This window comes from Panthera uncia (assembly GCF_023721935.1).
Source record: "Panthera uncia isolate 11264 chromosome A1 unlocalized genomic scaffold, Puncia_PCG_1.0 HiC_scaffold_17, whole genome shotgun sequence".
NCBI lineage: Eukaryota > Metazoa > Chordata > Mammalia > Carnivora > Felidae > Panthera > Panthera uncia.
The window spans coordinates 92,863,478-92,888,605 of NW_026057577.1; the positions used below are offsets into that span (position 1 = coordinate 92,863,478).

At 37.8% G+C, this 25,128-nt stretch overlaps 1 protein-coding gene and 1 long non-coding RNA gene across 5 annotated transcripts in view; one reads left to right on the forward strand and one right to left on the reverse strand.

Moving 5' to 3' along the window:
* RANBP17 (RAN binding protein 17) overlaps nt 1–3,633 on the reverse strand; it is a 330,781-nt gene extending 327,148 nt beyond the window's left edge. For 2 of the 3 annotated variants that reach the window (XM_049647789.1, XM_049647786.1), the window contains exon 1: nt 3,477–3,633. In XM_049647789.1, coding sequence (XP_049503746.1) covers nt 3,477–3,494 — 18 coding nt within the window. In that variant the 5' untranslated portion in view covers nt 3,495–3,633. The remainder of the gene's footprint in view (nt 1–3,476) is intronic. The other variant, XM_049647787.1, reaches the window with a different exon arrangement.
* A 57-nt stretch (nt 3,634–3,690) lies between these two features.
* The window catches only part of LOC125934421 (uncharacterized), a 69,586-nt gene continuing 48,148 nt past the window's right edge, over nt 3,691–25,128 (forward strand). Inside the window, exons 1-2 of one of the 2 annotated variants that reach the window (XR_007461380.1) lie at nt 3,691–3,794; nt 12,659–12,703. This is a non-coding gene — a long non-coding RNA (uncharacterized LOC125934421). Of the gene's footprint in view, nt 3,795–9,681; nt 9,805–12,658; nt 12,704–25,128 lie in introns of those variants that run through there. The other variant, XR_007461381.1, reaches the window with a different exon arrangement.

Sequence of the window (25,128 nt, forward strand, 5' to 3'; positions counted from 1 at the left end):
ATCGGAAGCAGGCTCCAGGCTCTGAGCCATCAGCCCAGAGCCTGACGATAAAATCTTAACAATTCTTTTTAACTACAGACTCAGACTCACCTCTACAGGATATTCATAGACAACAGAGCAATAGAACAGTATTTTCTAACTGTGGCCTTCAGTGCCCTGGATGTCTTCAGCAGCTTCTTTGGGAATGACAGTGGCAGCTTTGGAATCTGCCACCTACTTACCGACCCTAAGCAAATTATTTAATCCTTCAACACCTCGCATTTGAAACCACAGGTAGTAAGACCCACCTTCCAAAATAATTGTGAAGAGTAAGACCAAACACAAAAAGCTTAACCCAATGCCTGGCACACAACAGATTCACAATAAATTGTAAATAATCCCTTCAGTTACTGATAAATTATACAACACTATCTTGGACTTGCATCTACAGTTTCTCCCATTCAAGTCCATATTGCCAGGATGATCTTTCCCAAACCTCTTTTCCATCATGTTACCAGGACATTTACAATAGTTCACAATCTCATTTAGATTAAATCAGGCAGCCTGGCTGCATATTAAGAAGCATGGCCATACTCCCTGCTTCTGGAACAATTCTGAAAGCAAAAAGATTGACAAACTGGGTACCCTAAATTTTTCCTCATGTCACTTCTTGATTCTCATCTCAATCCCTCTGTTCTATTTTTTTTTTATGTTTATTTATTTATTTATTTATTTGAGAGAGAGAAGGCAAACAGGGGAGGGGCAGAGAGAGAATCCCAAGCAAGCTTCATGCTGTTAGCGTGGAGACCGACGCAGGGCTTGATCCCACGAACTGTGAGATTACGACCTGAGCCAAAATCAAGAGTCGGACACTTAACTGACTGAGCTGCCCAGGCACTCCTCAATCCCTCTGTTCTATCTTCCTCACTCTGCTCCCAGCTCTATCTTTCCTTATTCTGCCTTCCTCCTCCCAATCTGGACTGTCTCTTCTCAGATGGTAACCCAGATCCATTGCTTCCTTTGGGACAGAGTACCCTAACTCACTTACAGCTTCCTAACGAGGATGCATGTACCTTGAATGGTATGCCTGGGCTATTGATCCCCTTGCCCTCCAGGCTGCCACGCTTTTGGCTATGAGCAATTTATGTCAATGAACCAGACCATTACCATTTTTTATGTATGCCGTGATGTGAAAAAGATTGTGGAGAAGCGCCCTAACCTCACCTTACACAAGTCCACATCTTTACTCATCGCCCTAATGGCATAATTTTGGACCAGCTACCCTGGTGAGTAGGTGACAGTAAGATATTGACATGAAAGAATATAGAATTATGAGTTATTATGTCTATTCTAACTCTATAGCCTTGGGCAAGTCACAACGGTTCTAAGATTCAGTGTGTTCAAGAATAAAACATATGTATGTATATGTATACATGTAAGTATATATATATATACACATATATATATATATATACACATATATATGCACACCTCTCAAATTAGTTGTGGGGCTCAAAATCTACAATAAGCATGTGAAAATTTAAAATGCTAGGTACCAGTTATCATTATTAATAAATGCTCCTGGAGTTAACTGGAGAACAATATGGTCTCATATGCTGGCAATGCTTCAAACTGAGAAGTTTCAGAGTTTTTTTCTGGCTCCCAAAACTGTGATCTTTAATTGTCCATCTATACTTTCAAGCTGCTGTGAAATACATTCCTGGAAAACCAATATAGGTAGTTTTGGCATTAGCAGCTAATTTTTCCAACACTCTACCTGAATCTGAAGAAGTCTTCCGGGACTGAGTGATTTACTATTATGCATCATCTTCTACGTCTGAAAACTTCCAAACTTCCACCACAGTCTTTAATTTACCCTCAAGATTTACACCTGAACTATGAACACCTGATTACCTTTTTATAACCCCTAAGTCCTCCCTGCAAGATTTTTCCCATGAAAATTTCCCAGAGGGCATGTTTACCAAAATGGAAATAAATAACATTATGTTGACCTGGATGCCCTTAGAAGCCGCAAGGAGTCAAAAGGTAATGTGTGGGGCTCACTACTTCCTGGTCTATAAATCCTAGAACTGTCAATTACCTGACAGGACAGTGGCTGGTTGGAAAGAAAAGATCCTTTGGAAGAAATCAATAAATAAGAAATGAGCCAGTATGACCACAGGCGGTCCAATGAAGTCTACAAAAGGAACGTGTCACATACAGACACTGTCACCACATTATGAAGCTGACTACCCCTCCAAGGACATTGCTGCCATCCACAGCCTCCCCTTCTCGCTTTCCTTTTATATGAACTTTATGCTCCAGCCAGACCAAACTTCTTGCAGAGTGCCATGTTCTTCCACAATTCTTTGCCATCATTCACATGGTCATTTTGCCTCTATACTCTGCCCTTCCTCTTCACCGGGCTAGCTCCTACATTTATTTCAAGACCCACTCGATTGGAAGTTCCCTGAGAGTAGAAATCACAGTTTTGCTAGAGCTGTCTTCAGTGCCTAGCAAAGTAGCAACTCAATAAATAAGTGGAAGAATGGAAGCTCAAAGAAACTCAAAGCATCCCCTCTGAGAACAGTTCTGCCTCACTACTTCTCTACACACACACACACACCGGGTTGACGACCCATCTTCAATGTTCCCATGGTATCCTGTGGTTAGTCCTACCATATCATTTTCACATGTACAGTAATTATCTGTAAATTCTATGAGGGCAGGGATGGTAAGATGCTGTAATCCTTTATCCCAGAACTGTGCACAATGCTTGGAGACACGGTTGGGAAGCTCTATGTTTGTTGAATGAATAACTGGATGCATATGCCAGTGCAGCCCGAGAATACGGGAGCCTTCCTACTCAAGCACGCGTCCCGTCCTTATCATCTCCACGCTCCTCGGGCACGCAGCCCCCGTTTCCTCCTCCAATAAGGCTCCCGCGAAGCACTCCTTCGCAACTCCCTACAGATACAGCTCCTGCCCGCTCTAGCCAATTAAAATCCAACCGCTGCCGCCGCTCCTGCGGCGAACCCCAGCCCCTTCGCGAGCTGCGTCCCAACCGTGTTGAAGTCAGGCGATTGAGCGGCGGCCAGCGACGCGGTGGGAAGGCTGGCCCGGCCCCGCCGGGCTCCCCACCTGCCTGGGCGCCGCCAGAGCCGCCCTTCGCGCCGCGCCCCGAGCAACGAGTTCGGGCTCCCGCGCCGCAGGTCCTCAGCATCCGAACCTCCCCCGAAGGGCGAGCTCCAAACCTGGCCCTGCCCCTCCACCCGCCACCCCAGAGCTCGAGCCGTCCCCTCCTCGGGCCCGGGCCCGGGGTGTGCAGCCCAGGCCAGTGCCCGAGTCTCCCACCAGGGCGGGGGCTGGGACTACGAAGCCCCGTCAGCGGCCCCGCGGCCTCCGCCACGGTTCTCGGCCCTCAGTCTCCAGACCCCAGCGCCCCGCCGGGTTCCCGAGGCGGCGGAGCGGGGACCCGCGGTGCAGAGCGCACTGACCTGGAAGTGCAGCGCCATCTTCCCGGGAGGCGGCGCCGGCCGGCCGCCCCGAGCGCCCGAGGGGAGGGAGCAGAGGCGGGCGCCGCGGAAACCCCAGCCGCCCGCGGGGTCCCTGCGCCGCTGGTTTGCTCGCACGTTCGTCGCCTCCGCCTCGCGGCCCCTGCGTTTGAAGCCCTGGACGGGGCGGGGCCTGGCGGGGCGGGGCGGGGCGACGGAGACAGAGCGGGGGGCGGTCCGGAGGGGGCAGGGCCTGCCTGGGGAAGCTGGGAATCTCAACTGCCCCCCACACGGAAGTTTCAACCGCTGCTGCCACCTCAGGTGGGTCATGACCTCTGGTATCTTTCCTTTGACACAACCATGGCAACCTAACTGTCAGCCGGACCCCCGGCTCTCTTACATCTCCCACAAACTTTATGGATCCTTAAGCCCTACAGCACAGTTATTGCCCCTGGCTTCAGATGCTCCCATCTCCACAACTGTTCTTGTCCCCTAACATCCACTTGCCATGACACAATCAGCCATAACTTTGACTCCTTCATGTCAACTGCAGTCCTTGACCCCTGACTTCCAAAGCCCAACTTCCATTTACTTTTTAACTTTACTTGGCTTAAAATTAAACGTGTCTACATGGTGTTAAGTCAAAAAATTCTAGCTCACCTCTTACTATTTCTTGTCTATATTTCATTGAATATGGACTTGTATTTTACACCAAATGATTACATTAGAGTGAGAATTTATTTGAACAAAACTAGATCATAGTCCCTCCTTTCTGGTGCTCTTCATTTCTTCTTGAAGATTGACATTGGGGGCATTGTACTTTAGTGTGAAAAATTAATACTTCTTATAGTTCAGGTTTACTAGTGACAAGTTCATCTTTTCTTAACATGAATCTGTCTTTATTTCACCTATATTTTTTATAGGATAGTTTTGCTGGGTATAGAATTCCATTTTGTCTTTAAAAAATGTTCTCAGCATTAAAAAAAAATGTCTTTCCCTTGATTTCTGGTTGCTGTTGTTTCTGTTGAGAAGTTAGCCATTAGTCTGATTGTTGTTCGTTTGTAGGTAATGCATGTCCTTCTTCCACCCCTGGCTGCTTTAATTTTTTTCTTTCTGTTTGGTCTTCAGCAGTTTGAGTATAATGTTAACTGTATGTGTTTATATTATCCTGCTTGGGATTCATAAGATTTCTTAAATATGAATTCTGATATTTTTTATCAGTGTTTGAAAATTCTCGGTTTTTCCTTAAATATTGCTTCTGTTCCTTTCTCTTCTCCTTCTGGAACTCCAGTGACAGGTATATTAGACTTTTTTGAGTATTCCATATCTCTTATACTCTTTTCTGTATTTTTTGTATTTTTTTCTCATTGTGCTTTTTAAAAAAATGTTTATTTTGAGAGAGAGAATCCCAGGCAGTCTCCATACTGTCAGCACAGTGTCTGACATGGGTCTCAATCTCACAAACTGTGAGATCATGACCTGAGCAGAAATCGAGAGTCAGATGCTTAACCAACTGAGCCATAGAGGCGCCCCTCATTGTGCTTTAATCTGCATATGTTTTTATTGACCTGTCACCCATTTAGGAGAAACTGTGTTCTGCTGCTACACACCCCTCTATTGAATTCTTAATTTGAGTTATAATATTTTCAATTCCAAAATTTTCATTTGAATTCCCCCCTTCCATTCTTTAAACAGATTCTAAGGCTTTGGTGAAATTCTTTCTTTCCTGTGTTTTCTTGAACATTATAATCATATTATTTAAAGCCCCTATCAGATAACTCCAATATCTGAATCACCTATGGGTCCTCCTGGCTTTTGGTATTTGGTCCTATTTTTAAAGCATGCCTTACAATTTCTTATTGAATGTCAGACAATGTGGAAGAAAAATTGTAGAGGCTGTGGATGATAGCAGCTTTCTCTAAAGAGGATTAAGTTTTCTTGTTGTACATAGAATACAAGTGGATCACTTTAATCCTATTGAGACTTGGTTTTAGGATTTTATTTATTTATTTTTAATAAAATTGTTTATTTATTTTGAGAGAGAGAGCATGTGAGCTTGAGTGAGGGAGGGGTAGAGAGAGAGAGGTAGAGAGAGAATCCCAAGCAGGCTCTGCCTTGTCAGCACAGAGCAAGATATGGGGCTCAAACTCATGAACCTTGAGATCATGACCTGAGCTGAAATCAAGAATCAGATGCTTAACCCACTGAGCCACCCAGGTGCCCCTGTTTTAGGCTTTTAAATTCAACTTTATTTCAGTCTTGCCCTTATTCCTAGGTCATGGTTCTTACTAGATCTTACTGTATCTTAGAGGCCTGAATGTTTGCCAAGACCCCTTCACCTCCTGGGGCTCGAACTCTAATCCCCATTTCCCCAACACTGTTAAGCTGCTAAAACCTCTGTTCAACTCTTTAGGTGCTTCTGTTCTGCTGAGTTTCTTAAAGTCTTTCGTGTGCATGTGCCTCTTAAGAATTTACTGATGATTTAAGGGTAATTTGTACACAGATTTTGGGGCTCACATCTCTGTAATTTTCTCCTCTCTAGAATTGTGCTCTTCAAATCCCAGCTGCTTTTGTTCCTAAACTCTCATCTCTGCTTCTAGCCTACTGAGACTGCTACTGTCTGTTTAGCTCTTTTACTCCTGCACCAATTCAAACTGCCCTGGGGGTGGGAACTGACCTGAATGTGGATTTTGCCCATTAGCACTTTCAGGCTTTCAAGGGTTTAAGTTTATTTGTTGTTCTCTAGTGCCTTCAAGCAGTAGTTACGTGTGTGTATGTGGGTGTATAGTTGTTAATACACATTAAATTATTGTCAAATTTATATGTAGTTGTTATATATGTAATATATTAACATAGTTGTTAAATGTATGTGTATGTGTGTATGTACATATACATATATATATATATATTTGTCCTGTTTTTATAATTGATCTAAGTGGGAGGTCTAATTCAATATAAACTACTCCATTATGACCAGACTTTTTGCATCTTCCATTTTTCACCCTAGATTTTCATAGTTCATTCACAGTGCATGAGTCCTCATCCCATAGACCAACTCCTAAACTTGAAAATGTTTGATACCCTCATCCTGCCATTTTTGACTCTTATATCCCAAAGTTTTTGATTCCTATATTATAACTTCTATTTCCATGCTTTAAGACTTTTGATATGCAAGTCTCATTTGTGACTCCCACATCGCTAGCACCAGTGTTGATTTCTGACCTGCCTATTGCATCTGCCGTACAATACTCCATTATTTTAACTGCCTATTGCCTTTGTCTAACTTCTGGATCCCAACCACATTTTTAAGTTTTGTTTTAAAGTAGTATTTCTGTTACCTCAATTTTAAATTTAGGGGAGGAACAATTACTTGAGATTTGATCATTTGGCTTTTTATCCCCCCCATAACAGAATATCCTTGGCACAAATATAAAATTGTGATAAGAACAGCAGCTGACTATTCTGTGGATTTACTAGGTAACTCTGAAAATGAAAAGCCAATTATTTTTTCCCTTTAAATTTGAGTGACCACTTAAGACTTCTGTTTATAATGAACTCTCCCTTCTGTGTTTTTCTGTCAACAAAATTTGCATATAACTTCATATATTTTAATCCATTAATAAAATTTAAGATAGAATTGTGTCACGACAGCTACCAAAACTAGCACAAAAGATGCTCCTCTAGGATGTCATATAATTCATTTCTATCACAAAACTCAAAAGAGGAACACTTAGAGCTCTTAGAAATTAAAAAAGTATCTTCCTCTGTGGCAACTAGCTTCTAAAAACAAAAACAAAAACAGATGGATCTTTGATCTTTGTATCTTTTCAGGAAATTCAATTAACACTTGTAATTCTGGCATCTTAGAAAATTCACCTAACATCTCTGAGTTTTGATTTATTATTTCTAAGATGAAGATAACAGTAAGTCCGTAATTCAAAGATTTTGTAAGAAGTAACATTGAGATGGGGTGCCTGGGTGGCTCAGTCGGTTAAGCACCTGACTTCTGCTCAGGTCACGATTTCACAGTTTGTGAGATTGAGCCCTACATCGGGCTCTGTGCTGACATCTCAGAGCCTGGAGCCTGTTTCGTTTTCTGTGTCTCCCCTTTCTCTCTGCCCCTCCCTGGCTCTCACTGTGTTCTCTCAAAAATAAATAAACATTAAAAAAAAAAAAGAAAGAAGTAACGTTGAGATGAAACAGTAGAGCACAGTGGTTAGGAAAACAGACACTGGAGCCAAACCACCTAGGTTTGGAAGCCAGCTGTTTCACTTACTAGCTGGTAAACTTGGTGAAGTCACTTAACCTCTCTACACCTATGTTTCCTCATCTGTAAAATGGAGACTAACCATATCTATTTCATAGGTTGCTGTGATGATTAAATGAATTAAAATATATGAAGTACTTAGTGCTTGGCAGATAACAAGTGCTATAAAAATACTAAGTATTATTATCAAATAAATCCATATCACTCTCTGAATGTCATATTTAAAATGATATTCTTAATGAAATGGATTATAATTTTAATCAAACAGAATAAGTTATTCCAAAATAGTTTATTAATTTACAATTAAGCTAGATACGTCCTCATTATCTCCCCTACTCTACCAAGCTTTTCTATCCTGGAGGATATTGAAAGGCTGTGACATTACCTCCATTAACAGCATTTTGGGGCACCTTGGTAGCTCTGTTGGTTGAGCTTCCAACTTTGGCTCAGGTCATGACCTCACCATTCATGAGTCCCAGCCCCATGCCTGGCTCACTGCTGTCTGCACAGAGCCTGCTTAGGATCCTCTGCTCCTCCCCCACTTTCACTCTCAAAAATAAATGAACATTAAAAATAAAATAAAATAAAATAAAATAAATACAAATAAAATAAAAACAGCATTTCTATTTTCTGTTTCCATAACAGGACTTATGTGGGACTAAACTATGAGACTGAAACTTCAAAATATCTAACTAAAATTCTCACTTTATCTATACTTAAAATGTAAAATCTATGATCAATTATTTGCTTTAGTAGCACATATAAACAAAAAATAAGAAACAATAGTACACACTTCCCTTAACTTATTCTACAAATGTAATTTTATTAAACACACTTAATAAGATATTTAATACCTCAGTAAGTTTTGGGAATCCAGCAAAAGGCAGACAGATGAGAGAAACAGGAGAATGCATCTAAAAAATTCAAATTTATCTAAAACCCCTCCAAAACACAACAGCTGTATAAAATATGTATATTGTATATATATTTTTCATATTGGTTGATTTAAACTATATTTTTATTTTCTCAACTCATTTAACCTTAAACTCCCATTTATTTAAATATTCAGTATGAAACCAGAGAAACAAAAAACGTTTCTTCTCCTCTGGTGAAATAAGTGAGTTATTGTACAATATTTATTATTACATATATACTAAAAACTATACACATTTTTTTTCAAATTATTTTACACTTTTAACATACTGGCAATAATAAAAGTACACTGCTATGTATTAATAATGCTGTTATTTTGACAAATAAAAACTAATATTTCTCATTTTGTATATTGCCTTATGTTGCATATTAGTTCTTCCACATAAAAATAAATACTTTAAAGCACTGATTACATCAAGAAGATAGCAATATTATGTTAACTCTGTATTCCTAAAGTTACCCCCGAGCAGGATCACAGTAAAATGTCACCTGACATGTAGTGCTATTGGATAAATAAAGTAGTATGCCCATTATGGAAAGCAATTTGCAACATATATCAAGAATCTTGAAAATGTTTGTCATCTTCCCCCAACTTGTAGAAAGAGATTCTAAGAAAATAACCTAAACTGTGCATGCACACACAAAAGTTTTATAAGTGAAGGTACTTATTAAAGCATGATTTATAATAGGGAAAAGCTGAAAACATTAAGTAAATTATGGTATAGCATGTGGCAGAATCCTATACAGTCATTGAAGATTATGTTTATGGACAGTTTTGTAAAAACATGGAAAATGCTATGTTAAGAGGTTAAGTGTGCAAGGCAAAATGGAATGGTACGTCATTTCAATCAAATGAAAAAAGGCATAGAAAAAAGTAATGGAACATAGCACAAACAAATGTGAACAGTGCTGTCTTATGAATGGTGGAATTAACAGGTGATTTTTTTTCATGTTTCTGTATTTTCAAGATTTTCTAAAATGCACATTATTCATTTTTATAACCAGAGAAAAACTTATGATGTAAAGAAAAATCAGACCTAAGCAGATTACTGTTAATGCTCGCTAAAGAAGCACTTATTAAAGAAGTGTTTGTGGGAGCTGTATATGTGGGTAAAAGGCCATTTAGAAAAGGTGAGTTTGACCAGACAGGCTCTATTGCTACAAATCTTTTTCAGTATAAGGGAAAATGTGTGTGTGTGTGTTGGGAAGGGGGAGTGCAATTTTTAAAAATAATGCAGTCTTAAATTGAAATGGAGAATATAAGATGTGTAGACTCTAGGAGAATAGGGCAGAAAAAAAGAGCTATCACTGGCCATAGCCCATTTTATGCACATGGCTACTTCTCAGAAATAGACATTTCCCCATTTCCAGTGCTTTCTTCTAAAAGGTTTCTATAAAATACATTTTGTCCTTATCAGTGAAAGCAATCCTGTTTAATTGTTTTTAGAGTGAAATTAATTTGGACTAAAATATAAAATTAGATCCCTCACATACTAATATTACTTTGAGTGGGCAAAAGCTATACCATCTCTTGAAACCCTAAGTCCTTTCATTAAGGGTCAGCATTTTCCTTTTGCCAAGAGTTATGTTTTAAATTTACCATGAGGATACCCAGCTGACGAGGCAAATCTCTTATTATACGGAAAAATGAAAGAGCCTAAGAATAGCTCAAGGAAAACCAAGTGGTCAACTTTTCTTTCTCCTTTCTTCTGCCTCACGTCTCCCCGGCCCCAACACACATTCATGTCATTCCCAAGATTAGGTTATGCCATGCTGAGGAGTTTATGCAATACTGACTCCCACATTTAGTCCTTTCCAATTGTAACAACTTATTTTAAAAGGGTATCTCTAGGGGCACCTGGGTGGCTCAGTCGGTTAGGCATCCGGCTTCAGCTCAGGTCATGATCTCGTGGTCCATGAGTTCAAGCCCCACGTCGGGCTCTGTGCTGACAGCTCAGAGCCTGGAGCCTGTTTCAGGTTCCATGTCTCCCTCTCTCTCTGACCCTCCCCCATTCATGCTCTGTCTCTCCCTGTCTCAAAAATAAATAAACGTTAAAAAATAATAATAATAATAAAAAATAAATAAAAGGGTATCTCTATCATTTTTTTCCTGATTATAAAAGAAATCCAGTATTTTTGTATAATATTTAGTGGTACAGAATTGTATACAATCACAAGGAAAGTTGCCAAGAATGGCAACTGCTGAAAAATAAACTATCTTAATGTAACATGTCCTTCCATGCCTCCGTCTCTGCACATACATATATGGGCAGAAATTTTTTTCTTTCATACAAATGAGATCATGCTATGTATAATGCCAGTTTGTACCTTGATTTTTCTGCTTAACGATGTATTTTAGACATCTTTCATGTCAGTATTATAGATCTACCTCATTTCTTTTTAAGAACTCCTTAATATTTCAATGTATGTAAATGTCATCATTTATTTAATCAATCCTCTACTGAGAGAAATTTAGGTTTGTCTACTCTTTTTCACTATTAAAAACAAAGCATATAGTAGCAATGTGAAATGAATTATCAGTATTCTCTATAACTAGGAGAGGTAGAAAAGATAAAAGTTTGTTCTTGGGGCATATAAAATACCATTCCTAAAAAAGCTTTCCCAGGTTGGCTTATATACATAAATTGACCACATAGTTTACTGTTCATCCAGAACACATTTTTTATAGAGTTGATTTATTTATTTTGAGGGAGAGAGAGTGTGCACAAGCAGGGAAGGGTCAGAGAGAAAGAGAGAGAGAATCCCAAGCAGGTTCTGCACTGTCAATGCAGAGCCTGATGCAGGGCTCAAACTCACAAACAGAACTCACAAACCATGAGATCATGACCTGGGCTGAAACCAAGAATCAGGTGCTTAACAGACTGAACCACCCAAGCGCCCCCACCCAGAACACTTTTGAGAGTATTAATGCATACTCTGGGCTAGTCTTAACACCAGCTAATAGTGTGGAGCAAGGTCCACACCTGCTATTACAAAAGAAGGTTGGGGGAGCCACTATGGGACAAGCAAGGTGAAAGGGACTTTTGTGTAGGAGGGCTGGTTGATAAGGGTATCAGACCCTGAATGGGGTGAAGAGAGTGACTATGCATGAGGGTACTCTGGTCCTTGTTAGGGTGTCAGAGACTGAGTAGGGAAGGAAGGTGTCCATGCAGAGTTTTATTGTAGAGTTGTAGAGTTTTGGAGCCCAACTGGTATGAAGAGGGTATCCATACATTGCAGGGTTGGAGGACTTTAGAGTTTAACAGATCTAAGACAAGCATCCATGCAGGGGTCGGGGAGAGGCTAGCTAGGTGTGGGGAGTCAGAGCCTAAGCAGGTGAGGAGGGTTTTCTTGTAGAGTGGTGCCCTAATAGCAAGTGTCAGAGCCCAAATAGGGGAAAAAGAGATCTACCCAGGGGAGGAGTGGGCAATGGAGTTGGGAAACTGGTTACATTAGGGAATTGATAAATAAATATATTAAGAATAGTGGGGGCACCTGGGTGCCTCAGTCTGTTAAGCATCTGACTCTTGATTTAGGCTCAAGTCCTGACCTCAGAGTCCTGATATCAAGCCCTGCGTTGGAGCCTGGCATTTTCTCTCTGTCTCTGTCTCTCTCTTTCTCTCCCTCTGCCCCTTAACCCCAATCCTCATGTGCGCATGACTATGCTCTCTCTCTCAAATAAATAAATAAAAATAAAATAAGAAAGAATAGTGGAAGCCAAATTTCTCGCTGTGGGAAAAGAGAGTTGCAAATACGGAAAGGGGGACAACTAGATTGAGCCCTGTGGTGTTGGATTGGAACTATCAGTGACAATCCATGGTTTTCAATATATAGAGATAAATCTAGAAATAAATTTAGATGTGTGTGTGTGTGTCCCACATATATCCCTACTGAGAATACCTGAGATCAGTAACACTCGAATAGCAATGGGCACACAATAACATCCAACAGTATTTGGCTTCTAAGTACTATTTTCCACTTACAGGAACCAGGGCTCCTTGGAGAAATGGCTGATTCCATATTAAGGCATGTAAGTACAAGATAAATCTGGAACATTTTGTGGTGCCAGAAAGTAAGGAAATCCTCAGAGAATGAAGGGGGCACGTCAAAAGGACACAGAGCCAACTTAAAGGGGCTTCCATTTGCCAAATATAGAACAATTCAAGCATCAGAAATAAATGATGATAGTAATAGATTATAACTCATTGAATAAAATAAGAAAACTTTAATAATATACTAATATTAGTCCATATTAATATAAGCAAATAAATGAGTAAGTTGAAAGTTTACATAATCTCATGGTATTTCCTCACAAAACACTAATTAATTACAAAGTAAAAAAGAGTAACTTTTCAGCCCAGAAGTCTTTCATCCACCACCTTTAATTGAGTGATTAATGTGGCTATCACTAGTAATGAGATAAATCTAAATCATGTGCCATTTGACAGAATGTAATAGGATGAACACAATACCATCTTTGTAATAGTTTTGCAGACGGTGCATACCCTGAGTCTAATTGTGAGGAAACATTAGACAAACTCAAATTTAGAGCCATTCTATAAAATAAGTGGCCTGTAATCGCCACAAGTGCCACTGTGATGAAAGTCAGATCTTTCAACTCCCTGGTTAAATTTATTACTAATTTATCGTGTCTGATGCTACTATAAAGGGGATTATTTTCTTAACTTTTTTCTGATAATCTGTTGTTAGTGTATAGGAATAGAACTGATCTTTGTATATTGATTTTGAATCCTGAAACTTTACTGAATTCATTTATTAGTTCGAATAGTTTTTTGGTGGAGTGTTTAGGGTTTTCTATATATAATATCATGTCATCTGCAAATAGAGAGTATTACTTCTTCCTTTCTAATTTGGATGCCTTTTATTTCTCTTTCTTGCCTGATTGCTCTGGCTAGGACTTCCTGTACCATGTGGAAGAAAAGTGATGAAAATGGCCATCCTTATTCCTGAAGCTTTCAGCTTTTCACCATTGAGTATGATGTTAGCTGTAGGCTTGTCATATATGGCCTTTGTTCTGTTGAGGTACATTCTCTCTATCCCTAGTTTATGGGATTTTCTATAATGAAAGGATGCTAAATTTTGTCAAATGCTTTACCTGCATCTACTGAGGTGATTATATAATTTCTATCATTCATTTTGTTAATATGGTATATTATATTTATGGATTTGCATATATTGAACCATCCTTGCATTCCTGGAATAAATCCCACTTGCTCATGTTTGATTCTTGTAATGTGTTGTTGAATTCAGATTGCTGATATTTTGTTAAGGAGTTTTGCATCTATGTTCATTAGAGATACTGACCTGTAATTTTCCTTTCTTGTGGCATGTTTGTCTGGCTATAGCATCAGGGTAATGCTGATCTCATAAAAGGACTTTGAAAGTGTTCCTTCCTCTTTTAATTTTTGGAAGAGTCTGAGATGGATTGGCATTAATTCTTCTTTAAATGTTTATTATATTTCACCAGTGAAGTGATCTGGTCCTGGGCTTTTCTTTGTTGGGGCATTTTTGGTTACTGATTCAATCTCCTTACTAGTGAATAGTCTGTTCAGATTTTCTATTTCTTCATGATTCATTCTTGGCAGGTTGTATGTTTCTAGGAATTTAGCCTTTAATCTTTAAAGATTATCTAACTTATTGACATACAGTTATTCACAGTAGTTTCTTATGATCCTTTTTATTTCTATGCTATCAGTTGAAAGGTCTTCTCTTTTATTTCTGATTTTAATTATTTGGTCTTCTCTCTCTCTCTCTCTCTCTCTTTCTTAGCTAGTCTAGCTAAAGATTTGTTAATTTTGCTTATCTTTTCAAAAAAACTACCTCTCAGTTTCATTGATATTTTCTATTGTTTTTTTAGTCTCTATTTCTTGTCTTTATTATTTCCTTCTTTATACTAACTTTGGGCATAGTTTGTTCTTTTTTTTTAGTTCCTTGAAGTGTAAAATTAGTTTGTTTATTGAGATATTTCTTTTTTCCATAATGTAGGCATTTATTGCTATAAACTTCCATCTTAGAACTCCTTTTGCTACCCGTAAATTTTGGTATGTTGTGTTTCCATTTTCATTTGTCTCAAGATGTTTTTAAATTGTTTTTTTCATTTCTTCTTTGACCTATTGGTTGTTCAGGAGTGTGTTATTTAATCTCCATGTATTTGTGAAATTTCCAGTTTTCTTCTTATAATTAATTTCTAGTTACATAGCATTGTGGTCAGAAAAGATGCCTGATATGATTTCAGTCTTCTCAAATTTATTAAGATGTGTTTTGTGACCTAATGTATAGTATATCCTGGAGAATGTTCCATACGTGCTTAAGAAGAATGTGTATTCTGCTGCTGTTGGATGGAATGTTCTGTATGCGTCGGTTAGGTCCATCCAGTCTAACGTGTAGTTTAAGTCCAATATTTCCTTATTGATTTTCTGTCTGGATGATCTATTCATTATTGAAAGTGGGGTATCCAAGTCCCCTACTATTGTTATATTGCTGCCTTTTTCTTCCAGAATAATTCTTTACAAATTCCAGTCTACAAACATAGAATGAATGCTAGAATTAGAACATCACTATTGTGTAACCCCTAACAAAGAATTGATTCAGGCACTAATCTTCAGTTGGTTGAGATTATTAGTTGAAAGATGATGGAGAGCTTTATCACAGTGGGATCAGGCTTTTGCCTCCTGAAACAATTGACCAGTATTAGCCTTACTGACTGTAGGGCGACCAGACCTGGTGTGCCTTCTACTGTGATACGAGAGGCTGTCCACAGCACCCCTCTGGAGGGCTCTTGCCCAAAATGCCGAACCTGAATCTAAATAAGTCTCCAGAGAAAACATCCTCTTATATGAAATACAGAAGAACAGAAAAAAGTTAAATGTCCACCCCCACTCCCAGGGAAGCCCATAGACAAATCCATACACGTAGTATTTTATATAAACAAATCACCTGGTTTCTGCAATAAGCCAATGACATAAAAAATAAGGATGGGTGAGAGTACTTTTCTAGATTAGAGAGATTTGAGAGACCAAATAACCAACTGTAATGTGTAGACTGTGTTTGGAGCCTCATTTTTATTTCTATTTATTTAATTTTTTGGAGCCTAATTTTTAGCAACTAATTATAAAAGGACATTTTTGAAGACATTTGGGGAACTGTGGCTATGGACTGGATGGTAGATGATACCAAAGAAATATCATTAACTTTTTTAGGTATGATAAAGGCACTGTGATTATGTATGAAAGTGTCATATATTCTATAGATTCATACTGGGGTGAAATGACACGAAAGCTGGGATAGCTTTTAGATATTTCAGCAAAGAAAGAAGAAAAATAAAAAAGAGATGGACAAGTCAATGTGGTGAAATGTTGGTAATTATTGAATCTGGGTAATGTGTATATACAGCTTTATTATACTATTCTCCCTACTTTTGATGATGCTAGAAAATTCTTACAATAAAAATCAGTAACCCTTCAATGACTTCATGGCTTATTGTGAGAAACCTCAACACTGTACTCTGAATTTAGGGTCCTTTTATCTAGCCCAATCCTTCTCTTCCAGATTTACCTGTTACTACTCCCACTCACTCCCTCTGCACTGTTATAGTGAGTGATTTGCATAACATGATTGTCCCCCCTGCTTTGCATACAGTGTTTCTTCCACTTAAATGCTCTCTCCACCCATTATTCTGAGAAGAATGCCCTAGAGGTATGGTTTAAAAAACTGATAACTACTATTTATTGACTGCCTACTCTGGGCATGGCAATGCACTAGGTGATTGACATGCATTCATTATTAAACAGTCCTGAGATGTTCCTGAGAAGGTGAGACAACAGGGTCAAAGAGGTGAAGTAATTTGCTCACAGTCTTTTTCATTCTGAAACGTATTATGCTATTTATTTATTTATTTGCTTGTTTAACTATATCAGTGGCTGTCAAACTTTAGGGTAAATTGGGGTCATCTTGAACAATTGTTTTAAAAGGCAGATTTATGAGGCACACTGCTTATATCCTGGATCCTTTTTGGTTACAGTTGGGTCCTCCAGTTGGTCATTTCACCAGGGTGTCAAGATGATCCTGTGACTGTGATCTCTGAGCCACACTTTGAGAAACACTACATTACCCCTTGCATCGTTTTTCTCTATCACCATGTGCAGACTTCTAAGTCGTATTGATGAGATTATACATGTGAAATGATTTTGTAAATCTAATACCTTGAATACGCAAATTTTTATGTTACCTAACGTAACAGTGGAAACATTTTAATATTTCAAACTTAAATTATAAAATGTGATCTGGAAGAAAGAATTCATTAGCACTGTCAACAAATATATTGACTGTGTGGACTGTGCAAATAACTCCCATACCTGCACTGAAATATGCCTATTGCCATCAGGAAGGAACAGTTGTCTCCCTTTTTCTTCCACTATCGATATGGTATTGGATAGGCTGAAACTTTACAACCAAAAGTGTCATTATTTGGAGTGAAGTTCTCTGTATTTTGAGGAGGCAAAGCAAAAACAGGAGCCATAAGGAAAAAATTAAGTGAGAAATTTGTGTCAAAAAATGGCTCCGGTGTGTAAAGAAATTTTTTTTTGTAAATAATTTGTGCATGTATAAATTCAATTGGCACTAATAATTGAGGGCTTTTTTTTTTCCAACTCAAATAGTCAGGAGACTTTTACCCAAAATTACCACAAAATATGCATAGTATTTAAGCAGCATGAAAGGGGAATCCTAGTGACAAAGAAACCTTGCATTATAAACTTATTCAGAGGTGTCTGTCACCTAATTGAATATATGGATTATTTAGGATGGGAAAACATTTTGTTAGAAATTCTAAGAGACTTAGTAAGAATAAAGCTGTGAAGATGCTGTACTAAGCTGGGGGAGAATGCTGAGGTGAAAAAAAAAGGAACCACGTATGTGATAAGGGGCTTGCATCTAGAATATATAAAGAACTATTATGATTCAGTAAGAAAAAGACAAATGACTCAGCTAACAATGGACAAAAGATCTGAGTCGACATTCCCAGGAAGAAGATATACAGATGGCCAGTAAGCACATGAAAAGAGACTCAACATCATGAACCATTAGGAAAGGCAAATGAAAAGCATACTGAGACACCATGTCACACACTAGGAAAACTATAATATTAAAAAAAGAAACAGAGCAAAAGATATAATAACAGACGTTGGCAATAATGTAGAGAACTGGAACCATAATACACTGCTGGTGGAGATGTAAAATGGCGCAGATGCTTTGGAAAGTTTAGCAAATGGTTAAACAGAGAGTTACTACATAATACAGCAGTTCTACCTGTAGGCATATACCCAAGAGAAATGAAAACCTGTCTGCACAAAAACTTGTACATACATGTTCATGGTAACATTATTCCTAAAAACCGAAAAGTGGAAACAACCCAAATATCCATCAACTGAAGAATGATAAATAAAACATGGCATATACACACAATGGAATATTATTCCAGTAAAAAAGAAAAATAAGGAACATACTGGCACCTTTTACAGCACTCATGAACTTTGAAAACCTCATGTTAACGGAAGAAGTCAGTCACAATTGACCACATAATGTATGATTCCACTTATATGAAACATTCAGTATAGGAAAGTCTATAGAGACAGAAAGTAGATTAGTGATTGTCTAGGGCTGGACAACATGGGAGGATTGGAGGGTGATGACTAAGGAGAGTGAGGTTTCTTGTTTAGACTAATGAAAATATAAAATTGATTGTGGTGAATAAAATTGATTGTGGCCATGAATTGTTGCACAGTTCTGTGAATATATTAAAAACCATTACATTGTATACTTTAAGTGGGTGAATTGTATGGTATGTGAAATAGATCTCAATAAAACTGTTAACCAAAAAATGGACCGGATCAAAAAATATAAAAGCTGTTCCTTGTAACATAAAATAAGGGATAATAATAATAGTCCTTACTCTAGGATCTCATTTTCTCTTGCGGATGGGAGAGAGGGAAACATCTTTGAACATATGTGTACCAAGCTTTGTTCAATTCTTATTTAATACTACCAAGTGGCAAGGTAGGCATTTTCTTATTTCACAGGTGACTTTAATGAAGTTAAGCACCTTACCCAAGGTCAGTCACATCATTAAGTGGCAGAGCCAAGATTTAAATAAGGTGTGTCTGTCTATGAAGTGAATATTTTCCCCATTACATTTCTGATAATGTTTTCCCATACATCTCATTTTTCCCAATACACCATAACTAGCCTTTATAATTTTATTTCAATAATGGAGCTAAATCTAAAACAGACCCTTTTCCTAGAAATGAAATAGCAACTAAGAATATGGTAAATTCTATTTCAGTGTTATTTTTGTTTAAAAAAAAACATTAATAAAAAATATCCTAAACTTCTACAAGTTGCTACAGAAGACACTTTTACCTGTTAGAGGATAAAATTCAAACTATATGCATATACACATATTTAATTAATATTTAATTATGTTTACTAAAAGTTCTTTCTGAGAAACAATGGCAGTATCATTGTTGCATAGCTCAGTTTTATCTTAAGTGATACAACATCTCAGAAATTGACTTTGTTATGGTCCAGAGTAAAAAATAAATAAATAAATAAAGCCACCTTTAAATCTAGCTATAAGAATTTTCTTCCCCACTTATTTAACTCTTTGTTGCGGCCTACATAGCAATTGGTATCAGCTGATATTGTACAATTATTTAATTGTTGATATGGCCCTATAAAGGCAGATAGCATTTATAAAGTTTATATTCCATAGCTTCTATTTCTTAATATTAAGTATTTTTTCATTAGTAGTAATCTCAGGAAATCAGAGTGGGCCATCAGTCAACTTAACATTAAAGTAATTTTTCTTTTTTGTCCCAAGAAAGCAGGAATGTCAATGCCAAGGGCACCAAATAAAAAAGCTAGCAATCACATAAATCCCCCTTTTCTAGGGCAAAGCTACTCTATGTGGCCCTTGGAAGTATTAAGTTGTGAACATCCAATCAAAAATAAATGGGATAAGAAATAAAACAAAAAGTGGACTGGTGTTAAATTGTTGCTTCTCAACATTAGGGAGTACATTTTATATCAAGAAACTCATAAAGAATGGATGGTTTAGCTTAGGTCTCCTAACCACCAAATTTTTTTGTCCTATCTTGTGTTAAAAGCTCCTAATATTTGGCAATACTTTTCTTTTTTGTTTTTCCTCTTTGGGGAGTACTTTTTGATTGCTAACAACAGTAACCTTTTCTTGGACTTAAATGAATCAAACCCATTTAGTTTTAACTCTGAATTGCCCACAAATCAATTACTTTATGCCTGACTACAGAAAACTCTGGTATGACTTCATTGTTCACCTAATGTCACATATTAATCGGCAAAGCTGGCACTTTAATTTTCTTGTGTTTTACAAACTTAATATACTCACAATAACCTGTGCTAATATAACTGATGATAAATCTACCTGTCTTCTCTGCAAAAGGTCTCACAGACTTCTGTAGCCCTAGCATGATCAACGTTCAAACTCAATCTATCATATTACCTGCCAAAACCCCAAAGAAAATCATACCCAATGGACTGTTAAACCACATTAGGTTTGTATTATTTAGCATAAGAACATTGAGTCAGAGTTATGTAAAATGCAGCCTTGAAAACATTTTAAAGGATTTTAGCCTGTTGCTGATGTGTATACATCACTATGTTAAAATAACTGCAAATTGTTTCTTATGAATGTAGAAAAATCATAATTATGTTGGCAAATTGGTCATTTTGCAAAGCACATGAATTCAAACCATCATAGGAATGTATTAACATAAATTAACAGAAAAATGGTTAAATATGTTTTTGTAAATGCAGTGAATTTTTAGAGGCTTGTTACAAGATTCTGAAAGAATTCTCCTCTCTGAATTCATTTTCTTACACTTTAACTTAAATGTTTAGTTATTTTTGAGAGAGAGAGGGAGAGTGTGAGCAGGGGAGGGGCAGAAAGAGAGGGAGACAGAATATCCAAAGTAGGCTCTGTGATGACAGCAGAGAGCATAATGTGGGGCTCAAACTCACAAACCATGAGATCAGGACCTAAGCCAAAGTCAGACGTTTAACCGACTAAACCACCCAGGTGCCCCACCTTATACTTTAACTTCAAGTAGCATTATTATCCATGTAGAAATTAGAAATTAGAGTATGGAGGGGGTAGCCAAATAAAAAATGGTAGGATTTTGTATTCCCAAATTGTTGACATCACCAGCTCTTTTATACTTACCTTCTCAGCTCTAGGAACTCACAAATTTCACTGAGAAGTTGTGACTCAATGATACAAATGATTTTGAAGATTTCTGACCTTCTAGAAAGTGATTCTAGAAAAGCTACCCTCATTTAAAAATTAAAAACAAAAATAAAAGCAAAAAAACCCCAGAAGATGGACAATGGAAAGCTTAGTCTTAGAATACTCATTAGTGATAAATATGATAATGATATCAGGATCACTAGACTTCACCTGTCACCATCTTTCTATCACTCTGGAGAAAATGACTGTTGTTCCTCAATTACAACAGAATATATTCACAATAATAGGTTATTACTGATTGGAGAGATTATTTTGAACACATGGGATCTTAGGCAAAAATGTGTTTGCTAAACTATGTAATTCTCCAGGGTTTTGACTTTCAGAACATCCAGTACTGCAATGCTCTGCGAACTGTGTATCTGTATTTGCAATTCTAATACTGTATTAGAATGGGTTGACATTATTATAGTGGGGACATTGCTGGTGAAGCCTTATTTCATTCTGGGAATCTGCTTCTTGAGATCTCACATTTTTACTTATTAGAAACAAATGTATTAGGGTAAATTGCACCTATGGACATTTGAAAAGTAAGTGGAATGATCATATTCTGAAACACATGTGTTTAGAATGTGAGCATTTGATAACACACAGTAGGTTCTAGATACGGATATAACTGTTGAACTTGCCCTGTTCTATTAATGGCTATCTCCAGATACTATATTTTGAAGTGTTTAATGAGCAATATAGAACTCTAGAGAGCATGCATTAAGGCATTTGAAAATCTATAAGAAATTAGAATGACTCATTTTTGAAGAATAAATTACATTAATATGGGGCTGTAAAACTATCTCTGTGACAGTTGCTTTATTTTTCTTCATCTTCGCCAATAAGTATAGTAGTTTTATGTTTACATTGGCTTCTTTATCCTGTCAAGAAAAATGCAGCCTTATAAGAACTTTATTTTATCTTGTTATAGCTCTTAAGTGCCCCCAAATAAATGCAAATGACATAGGAAGTCTTTTCTACTTACTTATTAAGTAATGTAGATTTACAATCTATTTCATGTGGTTCTTTCAAATGATTTAAGTTTTGACTCTCACACCAAAATGAAATTTCATCCAATTGGTTATATGCCATATCCACACTTTTAAAAAGGTATTAGTTCCCATACAGATATAATTCATACAGATATAATTCATATTTATCAATGTATTGCTTCTTATTATTTTTCATTCCATCTAGATATCACTAAATTAAAATGTAGTTGACTTTACATGATAACTGTAGAGGAGATAAAGAGAATTCTGTTAATGTTATGAAATGTAAAAAACATTTACTCAATAACGTTTCCTATTATTCAATAAAATCAGAGTTGAGCCCTAGTACAGTTAATTTTTTTTTCTTGTATAATTTTATCTATGGAGCACTAAATCAAGTTCTAGACAACAAATTCCTTATACCTGAATTTTTTAGGACTGCTGGAGATCAAATAACCTGGAAATTAAGTCAGATTGTAACCACACAAAAAAATCAGGCTCTTTCATCATTTCAGCACACACAGTCAATGTTAGAAATAGATAACATACGCAGAGACATATATTCTTTATTCTTTTTTTTAAAAAAAGTTTATTGTTGAGAGACAGAGAGCACAAGTGGGGGAGGGCAGAGAGAGTGAGGAGACAGAAGATCCAAAGGGGGCTCAATGCTGACAGCAGAAAGCCAACTCATGAACCATGAAATAATGACCTGAGCCAAAGTTGGATGTTTAAATGACTGAGCCATCCAGGTGCTCCCCTATATTTTTATTCTTTAAAATTTCAAGGGAATGGGGGGGGGGTGCCTGGGTGGCTCAGTCGGTTAAGTGTCTGACTCTTGATTTCCTCTCAGGTCATGATCTTGTGGTTTGTGGGATCCAGCCTTGCATCAGGCTCCATGCTGACAGCTAGGAGCCTACTTGGGATTCTCTCTTTCTCTCTCTCTCTCTGCCCCACCCTCACTCTCTCTCTCTCTAAAAATAAATAAATAAACTTAAAAATCAAGTGAATGGTATAGGGATTCTGTATTACCTGATTCATGAGATCTTTTGTGCTTCCTGCTAATATTGGTGCTCTTCTGAGAGTTTAGCGACCTGAACTGGCAGACGTTTTTATAGGTCTTTCCTTCAGGCCCATAGACACTTTCTTGGTTCACATAGATGCCTCATGGCTCAGGTGGTTTACCATCCATCAGCTCCTCTGCATCCAGGACACATATCAGGTGATGCCCACACTGACCACAGAAGTGACTTTTCTGTCCACGTGACAGAGCTTACCTTCTACATTCCCACATCCTAAGCAGTGGCCATATTGATCCGACACAGTCCCAGACAGGCAGTTTGCAGGCTGGAAGCAGAGTTTTAAATCACATTTTCCTTTGTCATCTCTTTCCCTGAATAATCTTAGCCAACCCCCATGATGCAAACTGGGGGGACTACAAACGACGTTGCAGGGCTGCAAAGATCACTACACTTACCAGAGGCTTCATTCATTCAAAGGCAGTGAACATGAGCCTTGAATATCTGGTTTTGAGCCAAGAATAAAACCAAAGTTACTCATTTCTTCCTTTTATTCTTTTACTCTTTTCCTCCAAAACAGAAACAAAAACAAATCACAAATCTGCCACAAATGATTTCAAGCCAATATTGACATCACATTCCAAGTCTACAGAAGATATACAGGATATTTTAAAATCCACAAATCCTCTTCTGGGCTGCAATTTTATAGGGACAGCTTTTGAGTTTAAAACAAACTATGCTCTTGGCAGTAAAAGTATACTTTTTGCCTCCTGTTAGTTCAGGAAGCCAAATCTCAAGGCAATTATTGTATGAGAATAAAATTGTTTTATATCACCTAATAGTGAAGCCCAAGAAATATTAATGAAGAAAACTTATGTAAAGTGTAAAGTTTATTTACTATCATGTATGATTTTGAAACATTTAGCGACTCTCCATTATTTCTTTTTTTTCCTCTTCTTCCTTCCTCTCTCCCTCTTTTTCTTCCTTCTGTTCTAGTCATAAAAGTTAGACTAACAAGGAGGTGCCTGGGTGGCTCAGTCTGTTAAGGGTCCGACTCTTGGTTTCAGCTCAGGTCAGGATCTCACATTTCATGAGCTCGAGCCCTGTGTTGGGCTCTGCACTGGCAGCATGGATCCTGCTTGGGATTCTCTCTCTCCTTCTCTCTCTGCTCCAACTCTGCTCTCTCTCTCTCTCTCTCAAAATAAAAAACTTAAATAAAATTTAAAAAAAAGTTATACTAACATGTTCAGTACACCTAGGTTACTATTTTATGAAATAATAGAACATATCTATGGTGCAACCTAATTGTCCTCTGTTTATTTGAGAGTCAAGTGAGGTTTTAGGCCATTATTTAATACGCTGTGATTCTAAAATCACTGCTAAACAAGAATAAAGCATTGGCCTTCTGGTTAAACATGGTAAATGAGTTCTCATGTATATTTCTGTCCCCTCCTCACATCTCGCTAAAATGGTAGTGAAGGACTTTGAACAACACACATTAATGAAGACAAAGAGAACAGGAGAGAGTACCATAGCAAATGGGGAAATCAACACAATGTTGGAAACTGGAAGCAAATAAGTAGGCAGTTACTGATTTAGCACTGCAGAGAGAGTAGCAACCTAGACACCTGCAGTAGGAGCAGGAGAAGGTGACAGGAAACCAGCCACATCACACTGCAGAACCCCACAATGTCAAGATATGACAGCAACAGGAACCTCTGGAGACAAAGTTGTGGAGTGGGGCTGAAAACAGGTTTTGAAAGTTAGCATATAGAACAGTAAGATCCATTCTCTGGTAGCTGGTTGAAAAACAACAACTTGGAGTTCAATTTCTTGCAAGGTTTGCTCAGCTGTGGCCAAGGGTAAAGGGCTGGACTAGGAGATTTAGTGAAGTCAGCTTACTGACCTGCTAGACTACATGCCCATTTTCTCTCTGGGCTCCAGGGATGCTGGCAGCCAGGTTTATATCTTCCAAGAAAGAAATTGATGTCCTTGGGAAATATAGTCACTTTGGATAACAGTGAACAAGCTGACCCACCACCTCGTCACCCTTTTATCACTCTCTTAAAAGTTCACTAGTTGGATGCTGTGTCCATGAAGA